Source organism: Platalea leucorodia (genome assembly GCF_965183815.1).
Source record: "Platalea leucorodia genome assembly, chromosome: 1".
In the NCBI taxonomy this organism is placed as follows: domain Eukaryota; kingdom Metazoa; phylum Chordata; class Aves; order Pelecaniformes; family Threskiornithidae; genus Platalea; species Platalea leucorodia.
The window spans coordinates 147,887,159-147,910,779 of record NC_138823.1 but is presented as its reverse complement, the minus strand read 5'-3'; the positions used below and the strand labels follow the sequence as shown (position 1 = coordinate 147,910,779).

The following is a 23,621-nucleotide window of genomic DNA, read 5'->3' as shown; positions in this document are numbered from 1 at the left end:
TTCCCAAGTGATTCAAGCCAGTCTGTGTAGTTGTTCTACTTACATCATTGTTTACCTTTCACCAATTTTTGTGTTGTGCAAATTTCATTGGAAAGTTGAAATTCTCTTTCAGGTCACTGGAATAGCTTTGGGTGAAGATTCTTTAACTTCAGACGTTTCTAGAAACATTAAGTCTTGAATAATCATTTTACCTTTACAAATGTCAGTTTGCAAGTTTCATCCATTTGATAGCTTACCATCACTTTATAAGATGTTAGTTTTTCAATTGGCATATGTTGATGTGGACAGATCAAAACTGCATTGCGTGGGAAGATAATTGCTTGAACAATATGTACATTACTGCTGCAGTGCACAGCAGAACTATGAGCATAATGTATCAGCACAGTTATCCTTATTACAGGAAACCAAGAGGTTATTTAAAAAAAAAAAAAAAAAAAGGTTTGTATGGAAACATTTATTTTACATAAAACTATATGGATTGGCATAAATCATGCAAGAATCTCTAATTGTTTACTAAGTGTTTACCGTATCTGACTTCCCAGTATTTGGGGCCGGGGTTAACATTAGACTGATTGGTCTGTCAATGCCACATCCTGTCCTTTATCCGCTTTACATCCTGCCTTGAGTGTGCATTTGGTTAATGCATCATTGTTACAAGTGTATTTTGTTAAAAAGGGATAGAGGCGATATTCCTCCAGTACATTTAAATAAACACACGGTGAAATGTAGGCAGTTGGATTCAATTGGCAGTTGTCTGATGTATTGCACCCACTGTGTTTAATCACCTTTGAATATATAGAGTATAACAGTTAGAACGTGGATGGTAACCTTATGGAATCTCTGTGTATGGACAAATATACATGTACAGTGGGCATTGCTGAATTCAGTTTTTCATGTACTCTGCTTGACGTTACTGCATTATTTGTGGCTTACCCCATTCCAAATATTAGATATTTCTCTATACAGCCAAGGACCACTGTGGTAAATGTCAAGATGTTGTGTGCATATGTGTGTATATATCCACACGAATGCATTAATAAGAAGACTATACAGAAAGAATTCAAGGTTATGCTTCAAAAATCAAGTTTTATAAGCTTTAATAAAATTCAGATGCATTTTTGCTTTTCAGTTGTTTCCTGGATGACCTTTTAAATCATACATTTTGATGTAAAACAATGTGATATTGCTTTAGCTGAAATAGTATGTACCACTTTATTCTGTTAAATAATAGGTTCACTACAGAGAGCAGCCTGGCAAAGCTACTGCTGTGAGTGTCACTCCTGAGATAGAGAGAGTCAAGAAGAATCAAGACAATATCAGCTCGGCAAGTTGTTTGAATCTTTTTGTTGTTTAGATTTTCAGTCATTGTAGGAATATAACAAGGATATGCTTTTCCATTTCGATTTGATGCGTCAAATGAATCCAACTGCTTTTTTTATCCTTTGAGTACATGCACTGCACATATAGGCAACAAAAATATTCAGACTTGCCTGATTATTCTTGCAAGAAAAGTAAGTGGTTGTGTTGGTGCCAGTATTTTTCAAGGAGAGAGTCCATAGAGGTCAGTCATTCTTTCAAGAATCTTTGTCTCTTGTTTCCAAGTTTTAGTGGCTAGATTGCATGAGTAAATTACAGTGAAGAACAAAGGAAATGAGAATTTAGTGCAAATTTCTTTTTTTTTATGATTCAAAGCATGGAAGCATACAGTCATCCATTCCACTCTGCGGCATACCACCTATGTTAGAGCTGAGTAGTCCTAGATAGATCGTATTACTAAACACTAAAGAGTAAAAGACTATATTTTTCTTGGCTTTTATAATACTTACATTTTTTTTTTTTTTCTTAATTGCCACTGCAGTGGTGTAAGAAGCGGCAGACAGTTCTAATAAGGAGCAAGGAAGAAGTCAAAACAGCATGGTGAATTAAAGGATCAGACTAGTTACACTGCAGTCTGTGTCCTCAACACTGAAACAACATCAGCAACAAAGCCCCTGCAGATGGTAAATAGAACAGGTTTCATGCGGAGCCACTGTTTCAAGGTGGCAGAAGAGAATTAATAGTAGTGAACACTTTAGAACTGAGTGTAGGAGTGAAAAGTAAAGTAGGTTGGATTTGTCAGAGGATTTGTCTAAGGACAAAGGAACAGAATCTGACCTTCTAACTACATATGTCTTAAGTCTGTTCTTAAAATGCTCATGCATATTTACCAAAGTCAATTAGTTTTGAGGAGCATAGTTAAAAATAAGAGGAAAACTTCCCAACAATTCTAGACTTTAAATATTTTTTTTATTTCTGAAAATTAAGCTTTCTTTTCAAAGTGACTCCTTCACTTTGTTTCTCAAGATTTACAGGGATAAATACTCCTCTGTGCTAATGAGCAGTAGATGAAAACCAAACTATGTTGGCTGTAATTATTCTGTCCAGAAAATAGCTTGTATTCAAAAGCATATGTAGCTGAATATATTTGCTAACAAATTTATTGTTTAATTAAGAAGGGTTTGAAGACTATGCAGTACCATATATTTCTCTTTCTCTGTACATTACTTCAAACCTACCCATGAAGCATAGATACCAAGACTCATATTTTCATAGGTATGTTGTGCTTAGTTAATACGTAATTTTAAGGAGGGTTAGACAATTTCAATACTTGGTTTCTCTCATCACAAATGTGTGTTGAAATAGATTTGCATAACTGATTTGAGAGGTAATACTTTGAGTGTGAATATATAGGTAAATCTGAAATATTTACTAACACTCAGTGCACAGGTCACAATGCAATGTAGGAGCTAAGAGAGTCCACCAGTAGAAGAATTCAACCAGCCAGAAGAAATAGTAAGAGTACCCATTCTAGAACCAACAAGTAGGACCAACTACTTTTACTGTTTTAGAATTATGAGTGTGGGGTTTTTTTGCCCCCTTTTCTTTAAAAAACAGATAATTAACCTTGCATCTTTACAAGTCTGTAAAATGCCACAAAAGAAGCTAATTAGGAGAAATGTGACATAGGAGGTTCTGTACTACTGAGGCACAAAACACAGAGCCCAAATGTTCTCTTTGAGAACAGCATATACAGATTTGTCCTGGACACGTTGCTTTTGTGCTGCTAGCAATGGCTAGCTACTGAGCAGGAGTAAGAAGGCTGCCAAAGGAATAATCCGCTTGTAAGAGTTGAATTCCCTGGGGACCCAGGGGTTCTCAGCTAATCCCAACCTGGAAGCAAACTGAGAACAGAATCTGGGTCTGTCTGGGTAGTAAGAAGGTAGCTTATCATCAGCCATACAAATACGTTTTAAAGATGTCCAAGTCATGGTGGTGTTTTCTTATTATTTATTTTACTTTCCAGTTGATAAATGAATTATTTCACTTATGTCATTTAACAGTCAAGAGTTTCAGCTTTCAGGGAAATACTGTTTTTTTGAGTAAGTGATTGATGGAATAAACGTGCCCTTTGGCCTTACCAATATACTAGCTCATCTGTGTCCTCCCTCTGAAATAAGTTGCTAGAAAATGAGTGTAAAGAACAACACAAGAAAAACATAGGGCATTGTGATTTGGAAAGGATACCATTGCATGGTGTGATTCTCACCGTCCTTTCTACTGTAAACAAAAACTTCATGCGTGCTGTTGTTGCTGTTTTGCAGGTCAAGTACAGCAGTGATCAGAGGCAGATGAAAGGTAGACGTAGTGTGCTTCTAGACACACCTGAGCTAAGGCATGTCAAAGAAACACAAAACAACATCTCAATGGTAGGGTACTTTTTTCCTATAATTAGAGTATACTAAGGAATGGCACTTGACTTCCACTGGAATTTGCCTTCCATTAATATAGGTAACTAATGAAACTCTCTGCTCAAGTATGGAAGGAATATTTTCTTCTTATGCCTGTTGAGGGAGTGTTTGCTAACTGCATATGACTGTAATGAACATTTTCAAAATACTAATAAACGGTTTTCTAACAGTTAAATGTCTGTTCATTTGTTTGGTTTTTTTTTTTTCTTTAAAAATGTACACACCTCATTTGAGCATCACACAGTTTGACTGGATTAGGTGACACACTTCACCTTGTGCCTGTGCACGTTCCTGGTTTCTGCGTGACTTTTGTTCTTGGAATGAGTTGTTTTGTGTGCATTTGCTTGTGTGAGAATGTTTGTCAATTTAATTCTTTGATTATTAAGACTATTTAAAAAGTAAATATGCATAATGAGGGGTACTACCTGTATAACTCGTACTAATACTGGTTTTGTTCCAACACTTGGTTATTTATATAACACTTTCTATCCTAACAAACATCCTTGTTTTTGATTTTTTTTTTTTTTTTTTTGGAAAGCAGGCTGCTTAGAATAACTGCAGTTCTTTCTAAAAACCTGTGTTTAAAGCCAGCTGGCATATGATAAAACAGAAGAGCAAAACAGTACCTTTTGTATGAAATGGTGTGCATAATCAGAATTCTCAGTGAATGAAAATACTTGAATTCTAAAAACTATTACTCCTGGAACATTTTTTACTGACAGATGTAGTTGTCTACATCAGTAGAGAGCTATCCTATCTTAGAGAAGAAGGGAGTGGACCAGATGACCTCCTGAGGGCTTTTCCTGTCCTGTGTGACTGTAAGATGATGCTTTGCTGCTTGAGTTAATGCCTAATTCAGTGGCAATGGAAAACAAATGCAAAAATAATAATGAAATATCAGGAAATCAAGTTAGGGAGATAGAAAAGACATCCAGCCTATGTCATGTGTGTAACAATTCTATTATGGTGCAAAACTCAAAGAATATAAGTGCCTCATAAAACAAACATGTATGCATTCCTGCATAGAATAATCATTTGCTGTCAGTTGCAGCTAGAGGAAAAATGTAATTAATTTGTTTTCCTAGGTAAAATACCATGAAGATTTCGAGAAGACAAAGGGCAGAGGCTTCACCCCAGTGGTAGATGATCCTGTAACAGAGCGTGTGAGGAAAAACACCCAAATTGTGAGTGATGCAGCATATAAAGGTGTGCATCCACATATCGTTGAAATGGATAGAAGACCTGGAATAATTGTTGGTAAGTTGTTAAATACTGTCGCTATGGAAAACACTGTGGGGAAGATGAAAGCCTCTGCTTGTGTTCTCCACTATAACCAAGGAAAAGTACTCCCAGATTTCACTTTCACTCTTTTCTCAGCATGAAACTAGTGTTGAACTACTGGTTCAATGCCAGCTTCTAGTGAAGTAGCAATGGGAGTGAATGGGAGATACATTATCATTTGCTCTGTAATTTTTTTTGAAATACGGATAGTCGTTGCTATTTCTGTAAGTTTGAATGTTGACTCTTCAAGAAAGGCCAAAATATCTGCAATAATCTTCATTTTGCACAGAAGAGAAATGATTAGAGCTGTGAGTCTCCAAGATTTCAATGTTTAAATGTTGCAGACCAGTTTGAGATTTCTGTCAGTCAGCAGTTTCTCCAGAGCTGCACATGCTCTATTTACCTCTTGTTTTAGAATTTCACACAGCTTTCAAAATATCTCAAGCTGTAATTCATCAATTCGTCAACCACCAGTGTTCAGAAGCGATGTTCTAAAAGATGGTCCAAGATCAGACCAGGTGTTCAGGGGGTAGAATACAGATTGGTTTTGTATGTAGAGAAGGAGTATTGCATTAAGATGTCATTTGGGGTATTCATAACAAACACTAATTCAAAATCAAAATGGATATTTGAAATCTCTTAAAAGTTAGCAAGTAAAGTTAGCAAGTCTGCCCTGGCAAAGGAAATGGTAACCTGACATTTTAATTTTTTTCTCCTTTCTTTTTCTTTTGGTGTGTCTTTTTTCTGTTTTTCTGTGCTTTACAACAGTGTAGACCTCAGAGGGTCTACATATGGAAAAACATGCTGACATAGCACTCTAAAATCCTTCATACATGGTAATAATAGCTAGGGTTGACTTTAAGTCTACCTCTCAAAAATCAGAGAAATTGCAGGTCAAATGGACTAATTGGTGGGTCAAATAGTCCATTCTCCTGCCTAAAGCAAGGTTAACTATCTGTCTATCTATCTATCTCATTCCTGGCAGATGCTTCTTCAGTCTTTTCCTTAAAGTCTCCAAATGAGTCTCCACCACATAAAGAAGTGTATTTTTTTTCCTGTTGTACAGCCACCTTTTACATGTCTGTAGCTATAGCCTTATGTCAGAAGGGATTTCTCAAAAGTGAGTAGAGAGCTCTGCCTGGGGAAGGTACTGATGCTTTTAAGACCATGCAAGTGTCAGAGGGTCACACATTCTGGATCTAGAGCAACAACTTGTTCAGAAAATCATTGTCTGTAGAGACCCAAGCACTTGAACTCATTTCCATAGCTAGAAGTGGTGCAGCCAAAGAGAGAGAAAAGCTCCTGCAAAATTGCAGGTTAATATACAGTTTGCAATATGCCGTTTAGTGCGCACTTCAAACCTCCTCCTCCGTACCGCGTTGCACATGTGCTGCAGCCCTGTGTAAGAATCGTGTGCTATCCTCTGTGTTCAATAACTGAAGGCTTGCTAGCACAAACAGATGAGAATTAAGAACATCCCTGAGATAAATTCTTGAGCTGTAAGTAACTGAAATATTAGTACTGTTTATCACCTTAAAATACTCCAGTATCAAAACACACAGGAATTCTTAACTCCCCATGCCCGCCAAACAGCAAAAATAGCGCAACTATTTAAAGGAAAGAGGCCATGACAAACCTGTGAGCCTAATATCCAGTGATATTTCACCTAATGCTTTTTCAGAGTGAACTGCAATTATAATATCTGCTTGTTTAAAAAGATGCAGTGAGCTCCCTGCTCATGGAATGTCCTTGGCAGCTAGAAAAAAAAAATTGCAGACTGAAAAAAACAGCTATGGCTCTCTTGAGTTTTTTCCTAGCTGATAATTGTTCAGCCAGTTAGGAAAAGTACCTCTGTGTTAGAGTCCATCTGGTTGGTTTTTAAAGTATTATCAGTGAAGCTGTAACAACTTTTTCAAATGCCTGATTACTAAAATTAATGCCTCTGCTTTGGAAAATAGGCACTAGTTTTAACCATGCTAAAGCCATTCTAAACCCATCAAGATAAATTAATCTAACTGAGCTTTGGATCTGTGACTAAGGAGTCTGCATGATTCTCACGTGAGTATAAGGATATCTTAAATTGGCAAAAGTTAGCAGAAGAATTGATTGGTGCTATGAATTGCCAAGATTCTGGTTCTATGTATGTTATTTCAGATTACAGAGATGGATAAAATCGATACAAATCAATGGCTGCTGCGCTGATGCTGCCATGAAGCCGAACTTACTATGTTTTTACTTACTAAGGCATGATCAAACAGGAAAAGTTGGGCATTCACCAGTTCTCCCACCCCTCTCATGCCTGTCAGTGCTTTATGTAGTCACATAATTTATCACCGTTAGGACTAACACATAGTTTATCAAAAGATTTTGCATTGGCTTTTATTCTTCTTGTCAAGAGAAAGTTAGCACTATGCCTCACCTTATGGGAGTTGCAGTAGATAACACATAATGTACATACATTGAATGTATTCTAAAGCCATGGGATTTATTTTATTAGCTCTGTCTATTCTTTCCATTGCCTCTAGGCTATTAATCATTTGAAACATGACATATTTGGGGTCCCCGCAGTCCTGCTTTACCTACCAACCATTATTTAGCTTGGTACCACTCAAACCAGCAAAAGGACCAAGTTGGGAAGACAATTATTTTTCCCCCTTCCAATGCATTGAGTAAATCTTGCAGACAGGTCTGCCCAAGAAGCAAACCACTAGTAAAAAGGTGTGATCTGGTAGATTTGTGCTTTAACTGATTGTACTGTACCTCAAGGTTTTATTTTAAGCCGGTTTGGAGAGATTAAATGATTATTATATTTTTAGACATAGCAGATATGAATTGTATATATTAGATTGATGTGAGTACATCAAGAATTTACACTGTCGCTGCTTCTGTATTTGTTATAAGCCTCCTCTTAACTTGTACAACACTAATTATTTGTTAAAAGTTTATTAAAAATGTGGTTGAATCTGTATTCAGTTTTCTGCTGTGGTTATAACTTAAACTCAGATATGAAATTAATTATTTCCTATGGATGCTTTTTTCTTTCAATATCTAGTTCAGACGTGAACTCAAGAGATACTAATAACTTACTTGTATGAATTAAAGCTGAAGGTCTTACGATTACTACTGTTATTGAATCTATATGCTGAATTCCAAAAATGCTTTTCGATAGTGGTGTAGTGGATCAACAGTAAGTCTGTGTCCCAGGAAACTTAGATATTTGGAAGACAAAGCGAATTACTAGTTAAGATCAAGAGTGGGCTTCACTTTACCCAACTATAGATGTCTACAATGTAGATTTCTACAGCTGAATTTGTCACCCTAGTCCATTTTTTGTATTAATTAAGAAAGTTGAATACTTTTGAGCTTATGTGAATTGAGCAACTAGAAGTTTATTTTGGATAAGATGAACTATCCTCCTGGTTCTGCTTATTAGGCTGACTTGATCTCTACTGTATGCAAAGGAGGGCCTGTAGTGCCTCTGTCAGCTGTAGAGATGTATACTGCCAACGGTCAGCTATAGGGATATATACTGCAGCATCTCCGTGGAGTAAGGATGCTGTTGGTGGACTGGGGCAATAATCTTGTAGCGCTGATAATTTTGGTTCTTCCAATGGAAAAGAGCTCTTGTATGTGATATTTAACTTGTTTCCATTTAGTTAGACTTAAGAAAATACTGTGGTCATATTTAGAAAAGGAGAACAAAAATTGGGAGAAAAAGTCTCCTTAAAATGATGTCAGTGCTTAAAATGAATGCACTAAGTTCTTTTAAGCAGAAATTTAATGTTTTTCAGACCTTTCAGGTGAGTATCTAGACCTTTTGGTTAATTTCTAGGTGAAGGAAATTGTTTGCTGATTGTTAAAACTCATTCCTTTCATGCTTTTACTTCCTTTGTTTGTCTGTCTTACAATTTCTGTGCTTTGGGAAAAGATCTTAAAGTTTGGCGCACAGATCCTGGCTCCATCTTCGACATTGATCCTCTGGAGGACAATATTCAGTCTAGGAGTCTGCATATGCTTTCTGGTATTGCTTATATCCTGACTTTTCCCCAACTCAGCTTTTTATGGTTATGAAACTAAGTTGATACAGTAAATTTTCAGGTCAATGTGCCAGCCATATGTTTTATAAGTATGTTTTCATATATATATAACTGTAGTATTTTAAAAGCAGTGTTTTATGGGAACTTCAGCTGTAATCACATGTGCAGATAAGAAATAGCGAAATAAATCTTATCCTAAACAAGAGTTATTTATACCACTTATAAGTAGTCACTTAAAAAGTGTTGACCTACTTTGTCCTCACTTATTCTGTTTATGTAGAATTTTCGAATAGTTGGACCTTACTAAAATTTCAGAGATATGGAAGGTGGCCTATTTATGAAATGGATTTCTTTTCTATGTACATCTTGCTTATATGGCACATGATATTGTGCCTTGTGCTATTGTTTGCAACTCCAAGGTGTTCATAATTTAAGGGCAGATGGAAAAGGAGAGAAGGTAATGTAATAGTAGGCAGCAATGTTTTGGCTCTACAAGTTTTTGGATTTTTTTTTTCCCCCTAGAAGTGTTTATTTTGAATGTTTAATTTTGCACATGTATTTTCTTTGCTACTAATAGTGGAACTTTAAATATTCTTTTGAATGTCATACAGCAGTATTTCCACATGCACTTGTATGCATGCTGGAATAAAGGAATATTTTGATTTTCCACTGGAAATTTTAATATGCTTCATCTTCATCCCTTTTTTTCCCCAGTATCTCAATCCTACCTTCCATTTCTGCTATTCTTTTAAAGCAGAGAACAAGCTTAGTTGCATCTGATTTTGAAGCAACCTTTTGAACTAATGGTGTTCAAAATGGATACACAATCGCGAACAATTTGCTTTTCTCTAATTTTAATGCCATCAGTGTATGAATATCAATGTTAGCAGTGTTGGGGTTTTTGTTGTTGCTCGTCTTTGCACTTCTGTCATCTATTTACTGGGATATTCTTTCTTTCTACCTTTGTAGAAAGAGCAAGCCGTTACAGTAAGCAGTATTTACATTCTACCAGTTTGGGAGATCATAAATCAGATGGCTCTGACACGAACCCTACCTTTTCTTACTGCAGTGAGATAACAAGGCCATCTGACGAAGGAGGTACCCCTTATTCCCACCTTTTTCACTAATGACACTATCACAGTGTGTTGAGACCTCACAAGCTTATATTAACTCCATATCCTTGTATAGTTACAAATTGTTAGAAACTGTGTAAGCTATTGCCTGATTGATTAAGGAAGCAAAGTAAAATCTCAAGACTGCACAGTTTCTTGCATGCCATATTGCTTTATCGTGTATTCTCTTTCACCATTTCGGTAGCGCTTTCTGTCCAAAAGCCCTGCTAACTCCCATTTACAGTGCTTAAGAGGAGGTGTGTTGTGTTTTTGCAAAACATACGTGAATCTGTTTTTTTTTTTGTTTTTTTGTTTTTTTTTTTCTCTTGAAAGGCACAATGTAACCCCCAAAAGTACACCTCTGAACTGAAAAAAATAAATCTACTTTGTGCTTTTCAGTGGTTAAATCAAGCATATAATCGTATTTTAGTGACTGAAGTACTTCTTCCCGTATTAAACTATGCAGGTGCTTGTGGCTCTCTGTTTCCATCCTAAAAAAAAAAAAAAAAAAAAAAAGTGTATCAACTGGCAAATTTCTCACATATGAAAGTTTTCTTATACTCTCAACAGTTTTCAAACCAGTTTTAATATTCAGCTATGAAGTTTATATAGTCTGATATTGTTTAACATGGATTAATATTAGAATACTTTGTCGAACCTGCATTCCCAGGTACAAAACCACATCTTGCATCTGTTTGATGCCATAGATTAGAAAAAAATTTATGAAGATGATGAATAAGGGTCTAATCATCCTAGTGGCATTACAGTGTGTACGAGACTTGACTGGTGAATTGTAAATATTCCGAAACATTGCATTCTAAATATATATTTAAAAATATAGTGATTTCTACTTCTCAGTTGTGAAAGAAGGTGCATTGAAAAGGTTATCCAAAGGGTTACTAATTTTTTTTTGTTTTTAAGAAGGTGTTCGAGTAAAGATATTGCTACCATTTAGTTGCCTGGCATCCTTGAATTACCCATGCTTTTAGAAGATTTTAAGGCATCTTAATTGTAGATTGTGCCTGTTTATCATCTCCCACTCACCAGAGTAATACGTTATTTTAGTGGCTAGTGTTTAGGGAGCCTGTGTTGTGTTAGGTGCCATGTAAATAGACACAAGCAGCTCTGATTAAGAACGGGTGAGGAAGAAAGTGTTCAGACCGAAGAACTAACTCTGAACAAAGAAACACACACATGTTTTTTGCAGAATTGTAATCCCTTCTATCATGTCTGTCCGTCTTTATTTGATATTTTAACTATATTCCCAACTCTTTTAATAGATGACAGCAATAATGCACATCATGCTGGTTTTTATGTCTCTTCCTGTGATGATGCGAAGCGGGCTTCGCAGTCCAGTGCATGTTGTCTCTCTGTATCTGTTCTGATCTTTTTTGGCTCTATTCCAGGCCATTTTAACATTGCTTTGGCAGCTTGATTTGATTGTTAACAGGTATTTTTTATTACTTGCCATATTGAGAATAGGAAATTGGCTTTATTTTCCTGGTTGTTTTGGCACTAGCAAGCTTGCTTTTTGTGTCTCTATTTAAATCTATTGTTGTGGTGATGGTGATATGTAGAATAGATCCTTGCCAAGATCAGCATATTTTAGAAAGATATTATTTCTGCTTTTGACCCAGCTGGTTAGCCAGGGTTTGAGTACTTGCAGACAATTCCCATTGCAGGGGAGAAATAAATGCCAGAGCTAAGAAATTTGACATAATCCTAATGATTTACAAGAAAATGCCATTTCTGTTAACACACTCAGAAAAAAAAAACCAGCAGAAGATAGCATCTTTGGTCAAAAATACCAACCTTTTTCATGGTAGCATCCCATCCAAAATGTTGTTTAGCACATAGCCACAAGGTGAGTTTGCCCTTGACTTTTCACAGTATCTCTTATTGCATACTGCAGTAAATGAGAACAAAATCCATTTTCCCAAGCTTTCATGACTGTTTCTTATGGAGTTTGTACTTTTAGATCTAGCAGTGTTTCTCACTGGCAATTGTTCAGTCGCCAACATGAAAGACAGTTGGAGACCTGTGACCAATTTTACAACCTCTAAGTGTCTTTGGCCTTGTCTCATCATCTTTCAGATATTTCTGTGTTGTTCAATTGCTAATTTATTCCAGATACCTTTACTGATATTTGACCTGCAATTCAAGTCTTCCACTGCCACTGTTGATGGAATTGTTCCTTAACCACCTCTCCGAGCCCTTAGCTGGGTCCCTGGCTTTATACCAGATGTTAAAGGCTTATTCAGATCTAAATAACTTTCTCTCTTGTCTCTGGGGAATTTCAGTAACAACATCACAGGGAGGCTACTAATGTTGTTCACTAGAATTACTTTTTCCTATTTGATTCCCTGACCATTATTTTAGGTGATGAGGTTGAGCTGAGCCAAGTGTGCCTCCCAGGGAGCTTTCCCTACAAAATCAGTAGATTTTTGCATGATGTAAGTTCAGGAAGGTCCCTGTTCTCCCTTTTAGACTACTGCAGGTAAAACTGGGTAGGAAACAATTGTTAATGCTTTCCAGCAAGCCTGATGCAGGTGATGAACTTTCATTTTGATATTCTTTTTGAAATGATTTTTCAGCTTTGTCTGTCCTTTTTGCAGCTTCTCTCTGTTAGTGTTTTTCAGGGTTGACTGTATTACTTCATGGTATCACTGAATTTTTTTTGCCATACTGGACAGAAGGTGTTGCACTAGAGCTTCTCAGTCTGCTGAAATGCTTTGTAATTAATTACTGCCCTCACAAAGATTTCCTTTTTACCTGCAAGCCATTCTGTAGCACTTCCCAGAAACAGTTGGGTGCCACATTAGTTATTGCAAAATTCTCAGCTGTTTTTCAAGTAGTTATTTTCAGCTTGGCTAAAGAGGAACAAAAGCTAACGATTTCTCTCTTTCAGTCCTGCTTTTAACACTGGTGTTGCAACTTCTCAGACATAGAGCTATTCATTCATTTTTGGGAAGGTTTTTCGGATTATTTTCATCAGAAAGAGAAGTTGAGATATATGGATGTCAGATTTATTTTTGTTTATAAAGACAGACCAGACAGTTCCTTTTTCACAGAACACTAGAAAAAAAAAAACAACAGGAGACAGTGTCTTTGCTTTCAATTCAGGTCTTTCTAGACAGCATTGTGTCCGACAAATTTCTCAACTGTTTTGTTTGGAGTTTCTTTATAAAGTCTTCTCTGTCCTGATTTTCTGTGCAGTCTTACACACTGTTTTTCTCCCAGCTCTTTTCACACTCACTCTCTTGCTTCCCTTCCTCCCCTACAAGTAAGGTCTCATCCTGTTAGTTTGCATTCAGGCACCAGGAGAGGATGATCTGGTTCATATGGCTCAACGCCTGTTCCAGTCTTGCATTATTCTGGACAGTTGTATTTGTATTTCAACCATCTACTCTATGAAGGAGATGAATTGCTTTTGCACGTAACTCCCATTTATGTATAATTACGGAGTTTTCGGTGTTTGATGACAGAAAGGAACATAGGTATCACCTTATTGGACTACTTGTATTCACGGTCCCTACAGTGTTTCTCAGAAGTTGTGCTAAAGCATGTATTTTTATAAATATATCTTCTCCTATTTTAAGTTCTCCATATAAAATTAATCTACTGTCTTTTGCTAGTAACTTACTTCAGTAATTGAAAATGGCATTTAGCTCACACCCTCGTGGCTCAGGACTGTTTTGTTTAGTTCCATTCCCCCAAAGGCAAGAGTAAAAATGCTTGAAAATAGCGCAAGTTCACAATATTGGAGACTTTTTTTAAACGCTTGTTTTTTTAGAACACTTTCTATATATATTCTTCTCAGTAGTTCCATCTCCAGAGACTGAGGCAGGGAAAGGCATTTTTAACGTGAGAGTGTTAATATGTGATACAATGTAAGATATGGAAATGAATTCGTGGTGTATGATCCAGTGCCAGTCACAGAAATCAAGCTCAGTTGCTCAAAGCTGTGTGTGTGCAGGTGTAGACAAAGAGTGGCAAGATAAAGTGAAGGCTGCAAGTAAACCTTTAAGGTTAATTAATATTTTTCTTCAGGCCCATTGTTTGTAGTAAGCAAAGAAACAAAATACTGCAACCAGAGGGAATTCTGGTTTAGGACTGAAATGTAAAACAACTTAAGTCTTGGAGAGCACAGAAACTTGTCCTTAAGGGAGTTGACCTAGTGTCTACAGGGGTCACTCAGCTACTACTGGAGCAAATTCCAGGATTTGCCATGGTGGCAGGGAAGTGACTGTGAACTTGTGTACTACTAGAACAGAGCGTCCTGATGGCTGGCCAGATGATAGCAGATGAGCCATGGCACTGCTACTAGGCCTACCATTTTTGTCAGTTCTGTTTTGCATCGGTCTTTGACTCATTTTAAGGGGAAGAATTCCTCTTAGTGTGTTTGGAATAGGAAGACCTGTCTTTGCTGAAACAGTATCACTGTTATTCTCATTTCACTGCTATTTATTAGTTCTCTCCCCCCCCCCCCCCCGCCCCCCCCCATCTTTTATTATCCAACACTTTGTGTGCACATTTTGTTTTTGTTTTACTTCAGTGAAAGTGTTTTCCTTAGGGTTCCTCCTTTTGTTTTAGCTATCAAAGTCCTTTTATGCTGCTTTCCTTCAATCCTGTTTCAACTGCAGAATGTTTTCATTTCACTTTCTAATATTCTTCCTTCTCGCAGTTTTTACTTTAATTATCTTTCAATTTATTGTGTCTCTGTGGGGCTTTCTGTTTAGCTCTCTCCTGTTTTTCTTTGATTTAAATCAGCAGGATTTTATTTAATATTACCAAGTTTTGCTTTCAGTCTGAAGGTTTCTACTTTAAAATGATCTTAATGTACATCCTGCAATAGATGAATTTAACCTTTTTTGTCTCTGATACAGCCTTTTCTTTTTAGTTGAAACCTTTTAGGTTGGTTTTCTCCCCTTTTGCTTTTGACCTTCCCTTTTTTTGTCTTCTGTTTCCTCTTAATTTCTAGTTTAATTGGTGTGCATCAGCATATAGATGTGATTGATATATACATTTTTCCTTACCATATGTTCAGAATTTTTCAGTGTATTAAAGTATCCCTTTATTCTTATTTTAAATTATCTATGTGTATGTGTATAGCCTCTAGATGGAGAAGAGTCAGAGGTGAATATCAGTTCCTTTCAGTCACGGATATATTGTTAATTTGCTGGGAAAAAGCTTGATTTCTTGGTTATTTTCAAAGTCATCATCATATTATCTTAAAACCTGTATAGAAGTCAGTCTGCAGGAGACAGAAATCAGGTTCGCAGTAGTTCCAAAAGCTCATGTTATGTAGGAAACCTTAGTGGATATTAGGACAGAATTTTCAAGTGCCTTTTGTTGCATTTTAAAAGTGAGTGCTAAAATTTCATGTATTTGATTGGAGCCAGTGTGTTACTGATTGGCTACGTGTTCACTATTTATACTTGTCTCCTTCATCCTAAGTTCTTCATGTTCAGTTCAGCAGCTGCCACCAGACAAGTAGTGAGAATTAACATAAAGAGATCTTGATTTGAGGTTTAAGGTCTTGCTTTCTTTATTCTGATGAAAAAGGTCTGCCACTAACACTCATGTCTCTCACTTTACCTTTGCCTTGGAAGCTACCTTCTTTTACTTACACTGGCAATCCAAATACACAAATTTCAACAAACCATGAAATTCCACTTATATCTTGATAGTCTCTTAATTTTTGTTATCAACCTTAAAAGTAACCTGTTGGTTGCTATGAGAAAACTGAAAATTCGTATTAGATGCTTCATTGATACCACATAACAATTGGTCAGATCCAGAAAAGATTAGTACAACCAACCTTTGAGGAATAAATATAGCAAATGGGCATGCTGGCAATTTGACTCCAAAGTCTATGGAGCCTGCAGAACACAGCGTACCGCAGTGTCTTCCTGTGGGATATGGGTACTTGAAGTTTTGAAGTCTTTATATAGCTTGGAGTGGAAGTTAAGTCAATGAGAAACAGTAAGTCGTTTCATCTCTCTCCCTAGTGGCGTGTCATCCTTGTGTGATATGAGCCTTGTGAAGAAGAAAGGCTCCAGAGTAGCTGAGCCTACTCCCCTCCCTTTCTCCAGACTCCAGGGGTTATCTTTCTCCTTTCCTCACTAAGGAAGGAGTGTGTTATAGGGCATTAGAAGAACTATTGTTTGAACTGCAGTGTGAACACAGCGCTGCAAAGAGCAAATGCAGACTTTATGTCTTATTGTGCATCACTGGCAACAGCCTCGCACTGTGTACCAGCTCATGGAGAGGGCTTTTGTTCCTCAGCCCAACAGTGACATTTTAAACATGGATTTCAGGGATGCCTCCTTCTAGCATACACTAATATCTGTGGCTCTGTATGTAAAATGTTTATTTGTAGGATTTGCCTGAGGCTTTGACACCCACCCATACGTACCACAGAAAATCCTAGAACAAGGAACTGTGCTGCTGCTTCTGCTCCTGGCTAGTCTGGTCAGAAGACAAACTAGTCAGATGAAATGGAGAAAAAAACCTCTTCATTTCACATGCTGGAATTGCAGAGATGCTGCCTGGTATGTGGGCCAAGGAGTCCCCTCGTGTTGGGACGGTGGTAGTACTCTTCTCTTGGGCCAATAGATTGAAGAAGGAGATGAAAGGAAACAGGATTTTTTCCCTTCCTTGCTCTGTCCTTACCATCATTTTTTATAAAAAACCCTCTGTATTTAAGGATGGGAAAAATCACCATTAGTAAAAGACAAGTCAAAGAAAAAAAAAGGGAATAATACCTGACTGCTCTTTATATTGTAACATAGAGATCTGTTTTCCATCTTCAGGTGCAGCTGGCAGGAATACAGGACAGAAATCCTTCACCCCTCTTTGTATTCATATTCAGTTGCTAAGCTCTGTCACTTTAAGGAGGTCAAGCAGAATGACACAGCAGTTATATTTTCTTCTCTGGCAGCCAAGGAAGAATGGTTCTTTTATGCTAGGTAGCTGAACTCTGTTTCTGTAACGGTGTTCCCTAGAGTCCAGTAATCAAACATGGCATTCGGAGGGAGAGGAATTGTAGATTTCACAGGAAGAACTATTGACTTTTGTGGGTTTCTTGTCCCCTTTCAAGTGCATCAGCAGGCTGCACTGCCACAGAAGGCTGAACACATCAAAACAACGCTCTGTGTACTCCCTCTTGGTGAGGGTCGCATCCACACTTCTCTTACCCATCAGACTCTTACATCTGTTTCTGACTTTTTTTTATTTCAGACTAGGTGGTGCTTTGGTTTTGTTTGCTTTTACGTGCAAGCCCCCAGCAGGTTTGCCAACCTGAAAGCTAACATGTGGGAAAAAATAGTCGTCTTCCACTCAACAGCTTCATGGTAAAACTGTGCTTTTCCATCTTGGTAATCAGATGATTTTCTGTTCTTAAGTGTATAATGTAGAACGAATGCTTGCAGTCAAAGAATAAATACCTCACCCATAAACCTCTTCTGATATTTTTGAACTTGGCTAAATACTTCTCTGTATGTAAAATGGGCACAAGTGCGTGCATATGTTTGGTACCTATCTGATACCACAAATTATTTAGCATGAACAGTTTTCATTGTTAGAGAGCTTACACTCACTCAGAATTGGTGACTCCTGGTCTCCCATTCTCAAATAGATTTCTTTTTTTTTTTTTTTTTTTTTTCTGAAATGGTATAGTTTCCTTTGTAAAGGTTTGCTGTAACCACGTTATACCCCAAAAGGACAGTGCTTGTTCAGGCAGCAAGACAGAGCTCTCTCCCTCCTGAAGACTGTACCTTTCATTTGAAGGAGGTGTGTTTTGCTTTTTCAGCTTCTGCCTCTGGTTTTGCAGTGATTCCTAATGTTCAAAGGGCATTTTGTTTTCTTATTAAAAATAATGACATTACAGTTAGAGGAGTTTTTGAAAACAGTGGGAGGTTTCCTGGTGTTAGAAAGGTGATACCTTTTCAGTTCTAGATTTGAGGTAAGAAGGAAAATTAAATACAAGGTTAGTTGGGAGAGTTCAGATTTCACTTAGAAACAGGTTGGGTGTGTTCCCTACACGTGCTAATTTCTGTGTAAGTTTCTGTGAAAATAAAGTTTCTGACTGCTTAATATATAATTTGGACTCCTCTGAATAATCCATTTCAGCCTTTTAAGTCATGTAAGTATAGGAATCCAGCATGGCAATGGGACTACATTTATGCACTGTCTTGAGCATTATTGAATCTCTCTGCCCTAGTCTGGACTACTGGACTTTTAGTGTCCTCTGCTGAGTGCTTTGTTAATGCAGAACATGGGAGAAGTTAGTCCAGAAAATTAGATTTCATTCTTTTCCACTGCAAAGAGGTATGAAGTATCTGTAAAACCTTATTTTTTAACGTCAAACTTGAAACTTTGTATAGCACTCCAAGTGAGGGCTTAGTTAAATTTTGATTAAGGTTTGATTTAGGGCTCTGGGAATAAAACTAGATATCCCACATTGGTTGTAATACATTAAGATATAAATCGTGATTCATCTGAAAGCACATCTTCATTCAGTGTGTGTTCACTGAGGATGAGTTAATGTTCCAGGGAGAGCTTTACATTTCACACTTCCAAAATATTTTTGCTTAGATTCCCTCTGCCTATCTTTGATTCCCGTGCTTCTCTCCCACAACCTTGACATCTGGTGGCATCAAAAGGCAATTCCCACACATCCAGGTGGAGGAGAATCCAGAAGAGATCCCATTTTCAATTTCTGTAGCGTGGCAGCAGTTCAGGGGATCCTTCTGTTTGCCCTGCCAGCTGTCCGAGTTTGATGTTCCCTTTTTCTTTAAACAGTTAGTGAGCAGAAAGTGGAAGGGAAATTTCCAAGTGACTCAACAGTTGGAATTGTTAATGGCTCCCTTGGCAAGCAGTTGTTTCAGTTGTTCAGTGTGGTCCCCTAGAGCAGCTTTTGATACACTTCATTTTATACATTTTATATCCAGCAGACAATAAATATCATTAGTAAAATTATGTGCAGTCACGTACTTGATCCTGGTTGATGCTATCCTTCCACCGGTTCTACCCACTATGCAAATAAATAGCTGCACAGAAATCAAAGCACAGCTTCTGTGAGAAGAACTTGCAGGCTTCTCTCTTTAATGCAAATAGGCAACAGTTGATGTTCAGTAAATGTGAGTTCAAATTGTAACTGAAGGCGTGTGGGTAGTGTAACATGTTAACATAACCTTCATTTTACTAACTCTTTCCATTTGTGAGGGAGCCTAGAGCAAAAACCTGCCTATTCACAATTCAAGAAGGAATTTCAGCTTCCTGTGGTACACCATGGCCCCACTAGGACCAAGGATGCCTCGGGCTGGCTTTCAGACGTTTCGTGCCTTCATAAATAAAAGAATGTGGTGTGGGGTGTGAGGAAAGGAAAGGCATATTGTACTGTGTTTTCTCAGCTGAGACATGCTGCAGCTTAGGTGGACTGTCAGGCAAAAAAGTCAGCTGGCAATAAGGTTTGTTTGTCAGTGACACCAAATCCTGACTGCAATTCATATTCAGAGCTCCAGAGCAGGATGCCCTGTGATTTGGTTATGTCCCAGTTACAATACCAGTAGGGGAAAAGGGAATACGTACAAATATTATGATATACCAGCTGTTAATAGATACATAGGTTATACTCTTTGAACTGTACAGCTACCATTGAAGACTAATTCCAAAATAATATTCATAGTGGTTTCTGTAATAATCCATATAAAATGAATGGGAGTAGTCCTTTTATATTTGAACTGCTAGAACGATTTCTAAGACATAATGTAATGTAGAACATATATGTGGAAATACATGCATTTGAGGTTGAAGAGATGAGTTGAAGACCTCGTCTTTTAGAAACTATAGCAAAAAAGAAATCATTTTCAAAATCCACATAGGCGAATGAGTCTGCCAAAGCAAAAACAACCAGCCAAGGCCCTCCCCACTCCCATAGCATCTGTATGAACTGTGCTCCAAATATACAATCCGTTCTCCTCTACTCCCAGTTAGTAATTCTTTTGTCCTTAGGTTGCAATAGAGTATTTAATGTATTAAATCTGCTTTTGTGAGGAAAATGAGTGAATTAAACATCTAGAAAGGATTTTGTGATTGAATATTCAAAACATAAGTTTTTGTCAGTTGCACTACATTTAACTGGTTTAGAATATTCTGTGTTCATCATAATAACCCTAAAACGACATTTTAGGATTCAAAACTGGGGACAAATAGGATCCCAGTTTTAGGGTTAGAAGCCAAATTGTTGAGGTAGTTTTATTTTTAAAGTGCTGTAGTAAGAACTAGTCAGTGGGATCTGGAAAAGTAATAAATGGTTTGTATTTTAAGTGAATTAAATTGTAAGTGAAGTAGATTCCTATAACTGCCCATAAAATTCTAAATGTCAGATATAGAATTCGTACAGTTTTTAAAATCCTGAAAACAACTGTTCGTAGAAGCTGGATGAAGGCAATAATTGTTATCATGCATTCTAAATTGTAATTTCGTGTTGTGTTCACTTCCATTTTATCCTGTTCTTTAGCAAAAACCACAAAAACATGTCAGTGTGAGCGAACACTACAAACAGCCTCTTCCTATATTTTTAAAGGCTAGTAACCTTTTGAAACATTTTACTTATTGAATTTACTGGGAGGTCATTTACCACCCTATTTTATAACAAATGCCTTTAGCTTTTGTGTGAAAAACTTACGTTTTAAGGGGCTGCTATGGAATTACATTTATCAAATCTGTTGTTCTGAGTGTTTATGGTCTTACAGTCCTAAACAGCCTTTCCAAAGGCAGTCTGGGGAAGCTGATGGCATTTTCTGTTCATCAAAATTGTCTGCTCTGCCAGGACAGGACTAACTTGTGCTCTTTGCAGGCTATGAGGCCGCCACTCACCACCTCACTGCTCCACAGTCAGACACAGTCGCAGGCAGGGACTCCATGTGTTGTTTGGGATCCGGCTTCTTCTCCTCTCCTGTTGGCAGAGCACAAGATTATGTGTATTTAATACTTTATAACTCTGTGATGCTTTACAGCGACAATAATGTGTTAATGATCACAAAGGCTTTTGAGCTGTGAGTCAGTATCCTCCACCCCCTGTTCCTCAGTAGAAATGATACTCTGAGGAGAATCCACAAGCACCTCCTGGCAAAAATATTCCCTGTGTTACTGTCTTTTGATGAAGAGGCTGGATGTTCAGTTGACTGTCCTCTTTCTTTTAATGTTGACAGTAGAAAACAGGACATCCTGGGTTCCTTTCATTTTTCTCTAGACTATGACATTTAATACCTGCTTGCAGACGTGACTTCTGCAGACTGTGCTAGCCTGGGCTTTTTCTGAATATAGCCCTTTTGTGCAGTTCCTCAGAAGGGGAATGAAAGCTGTACTACCTTTATTTAAAGGAAAAAATGTCTGTGAGAGTCTGGCTTTTTGCAGTACAGAGATTTAGACCGCTCAGAGAGGCCAGAATGGACCTCAAGAAATAGATTGCCCTGAAAAAGAATATAATGGAATTGACTGATCCACCATTCCTCAAAATATGAAGAATTAAGGAGAAGGTCGGAATGACCAGACACATAGACCATGATGTGCTAGAGAGGCAGTTTGCCAACCGTTCTTCCACTGGACTAGCTAGTACTTCCTAAATTCCCACTTCATCTGCTATAGGATGTATGATGGACTTATACAACAAAGACCAGTGTAACCAGTATTAATGATATTGGCTGTTCATACAAATCAGGAATTTTGGAACAGGTGATTTTTTTGTATGTTTGCTCTCAGGAGTAACTGAAATATGAGATAGTCATGTGTGTTGTTGTTCCCCGCCCCCCGCCCCGAAAAACAAATTACTAATAAAATACAGGATTCCATGTGGCATGAGCACATTAGACGTTCTTTTTGTCATTCCTTTCAAAATTTGTTTTCTTTGACATATGCTAAACAGCGATGTGTGATCTTCTGTTGTAATTTCATTCAAAATCAAATTTTAATTTCTTATATTGAAAGTGCTTTTAAGAGTTACAATTGTATGGTTCTGCATTTCTCGTAGTAATACACTTCAGTTTACATGGTGGGTACATATAGTTAGGCTTAATTATTGCTAGCTGATAAAACGGTGTTATAAAATAACGGTGCTTAAAACAGTCTTAGTCTAATCATGACACTGAAGAAGTTTAATTTAAAACATTTTATTTTATCCATTGTAGTATGTCAGTAAGTAGTCTTTAGAGGCATTTGATTTTTTGCATCATGAATAATGAATGTTATTTATTTTAAATACAAGAGTAATAATAATAAAAATAAAGAGTAAACCCCCCCCCCCCCACCCACCCCCCCCCGTTGTTTTTTTTCCCAAGTGTTTGAAGATTGCATGGTTTATTTCTTATATCTTTATAATTTAGGTTATGGAAACTTCCTACGCTTGTAATGTTCTGAATTTGCCACTGACTGCAAGTAGTTCAGAGCTTCAATTCTAATGAGGTCAGTGAGCATGGCAGATATTTATTAGCACCCTGTGTGAATTAGGCCATACTTTCAGGTTGTTATTTCAACAACCTAATTATATCTGGGCTTGATATTCCAATTTACTAACTAATACTGACTCCTGTAATGGATAGTATGCAGACAAACTGCTGCTTCTGACAGCACCACTGAGAGCAACAAGCCTGGTAGCTCAGACATCCGTGAAAGCAGCCTAACTGACGAGTAAAGGGCAAGAAAAAGAGAAGAAAAAAAAAAAAAGAAAGAAAAGAAATGAAGGGAAAGTTACTGTTACAAGAAAAAATGCCAAGATGCCTTACCATGTTGTTTTCTACTGTTCTAAAAACAGCACTGTTCTGTATCAGGTCTCACCATCTGCAGTCTTCAGGTTAGTGCTTTTTATATGCTTATACAATCTGACCTATTCCCAGTAAATTTGACTGTGCTGTGCTATTCTTTGTGACTAGAAAATAATAAAACTCTATAACAGATAAGAATTATAATCAGTTTAGAGTGTGTGTTTCCATTTTCCAGCTTATTTGAAAAGTTAATGCTGAGCAATTTAACTTTAGAGATGGCTGGGAATTTTTCCATATGGTTCATCAGAAGATAGCAGTTTAATGCCAAACTCCTTTATAGGAATGGACCATTTGTGATTAATGTGCCAATGCCAAAAACCCCATTTTATTCAGTTTTGAGATTGTTAAGGTTATAGCTAGAAATTTTTGAAACAAAGAATCCAGCTTTATGTTGAAATATGTTTAATTTTGATAAATGATAATAAATATTGATAATTATCAAAATTAAACCTAGATCTTTTGAAATGATTGGCATACAATTGTTTCTTTACCTGATTTAAAATTTCTTTTTGGATGAACCTCTGAGTTTTTTTTTTTTCTTTTCTTCCCAATTTGGGACAGGAGCATTCTTGGCAA

At 37.1% G+C, this 23,621-nt stretch overlaps 1 protein-coding gene across 2 annotated transcripts in view; it reads left to right on the top strand.

Moving 5' to 3' along the window:
- Window positions 1–23,621, top strand: part of NEBL (nebulette) — a 269,145-nt gene that overhangs the window by 231,980 nt on the left and 13,544 nt on the right. The window contains exons 5-6 of one of the 2 annotated variants that reach the window (XM_082307587.1): window positions 4,874–5,045; window positions 8,998–9,090. In XM_082307587.1, the coding sequence (XP_082163713.1) occupies window positions 4,874–5,045; window positions 8,998–9,090 (265 nt within the window). The remainder of the gene's footprint in view (window positions 1–4,873; window positions 5,046–8,997; window positions 9,091–23,621) is intronic. The other variant, XM_082307588.1, reaches the window with a different exon arrangement.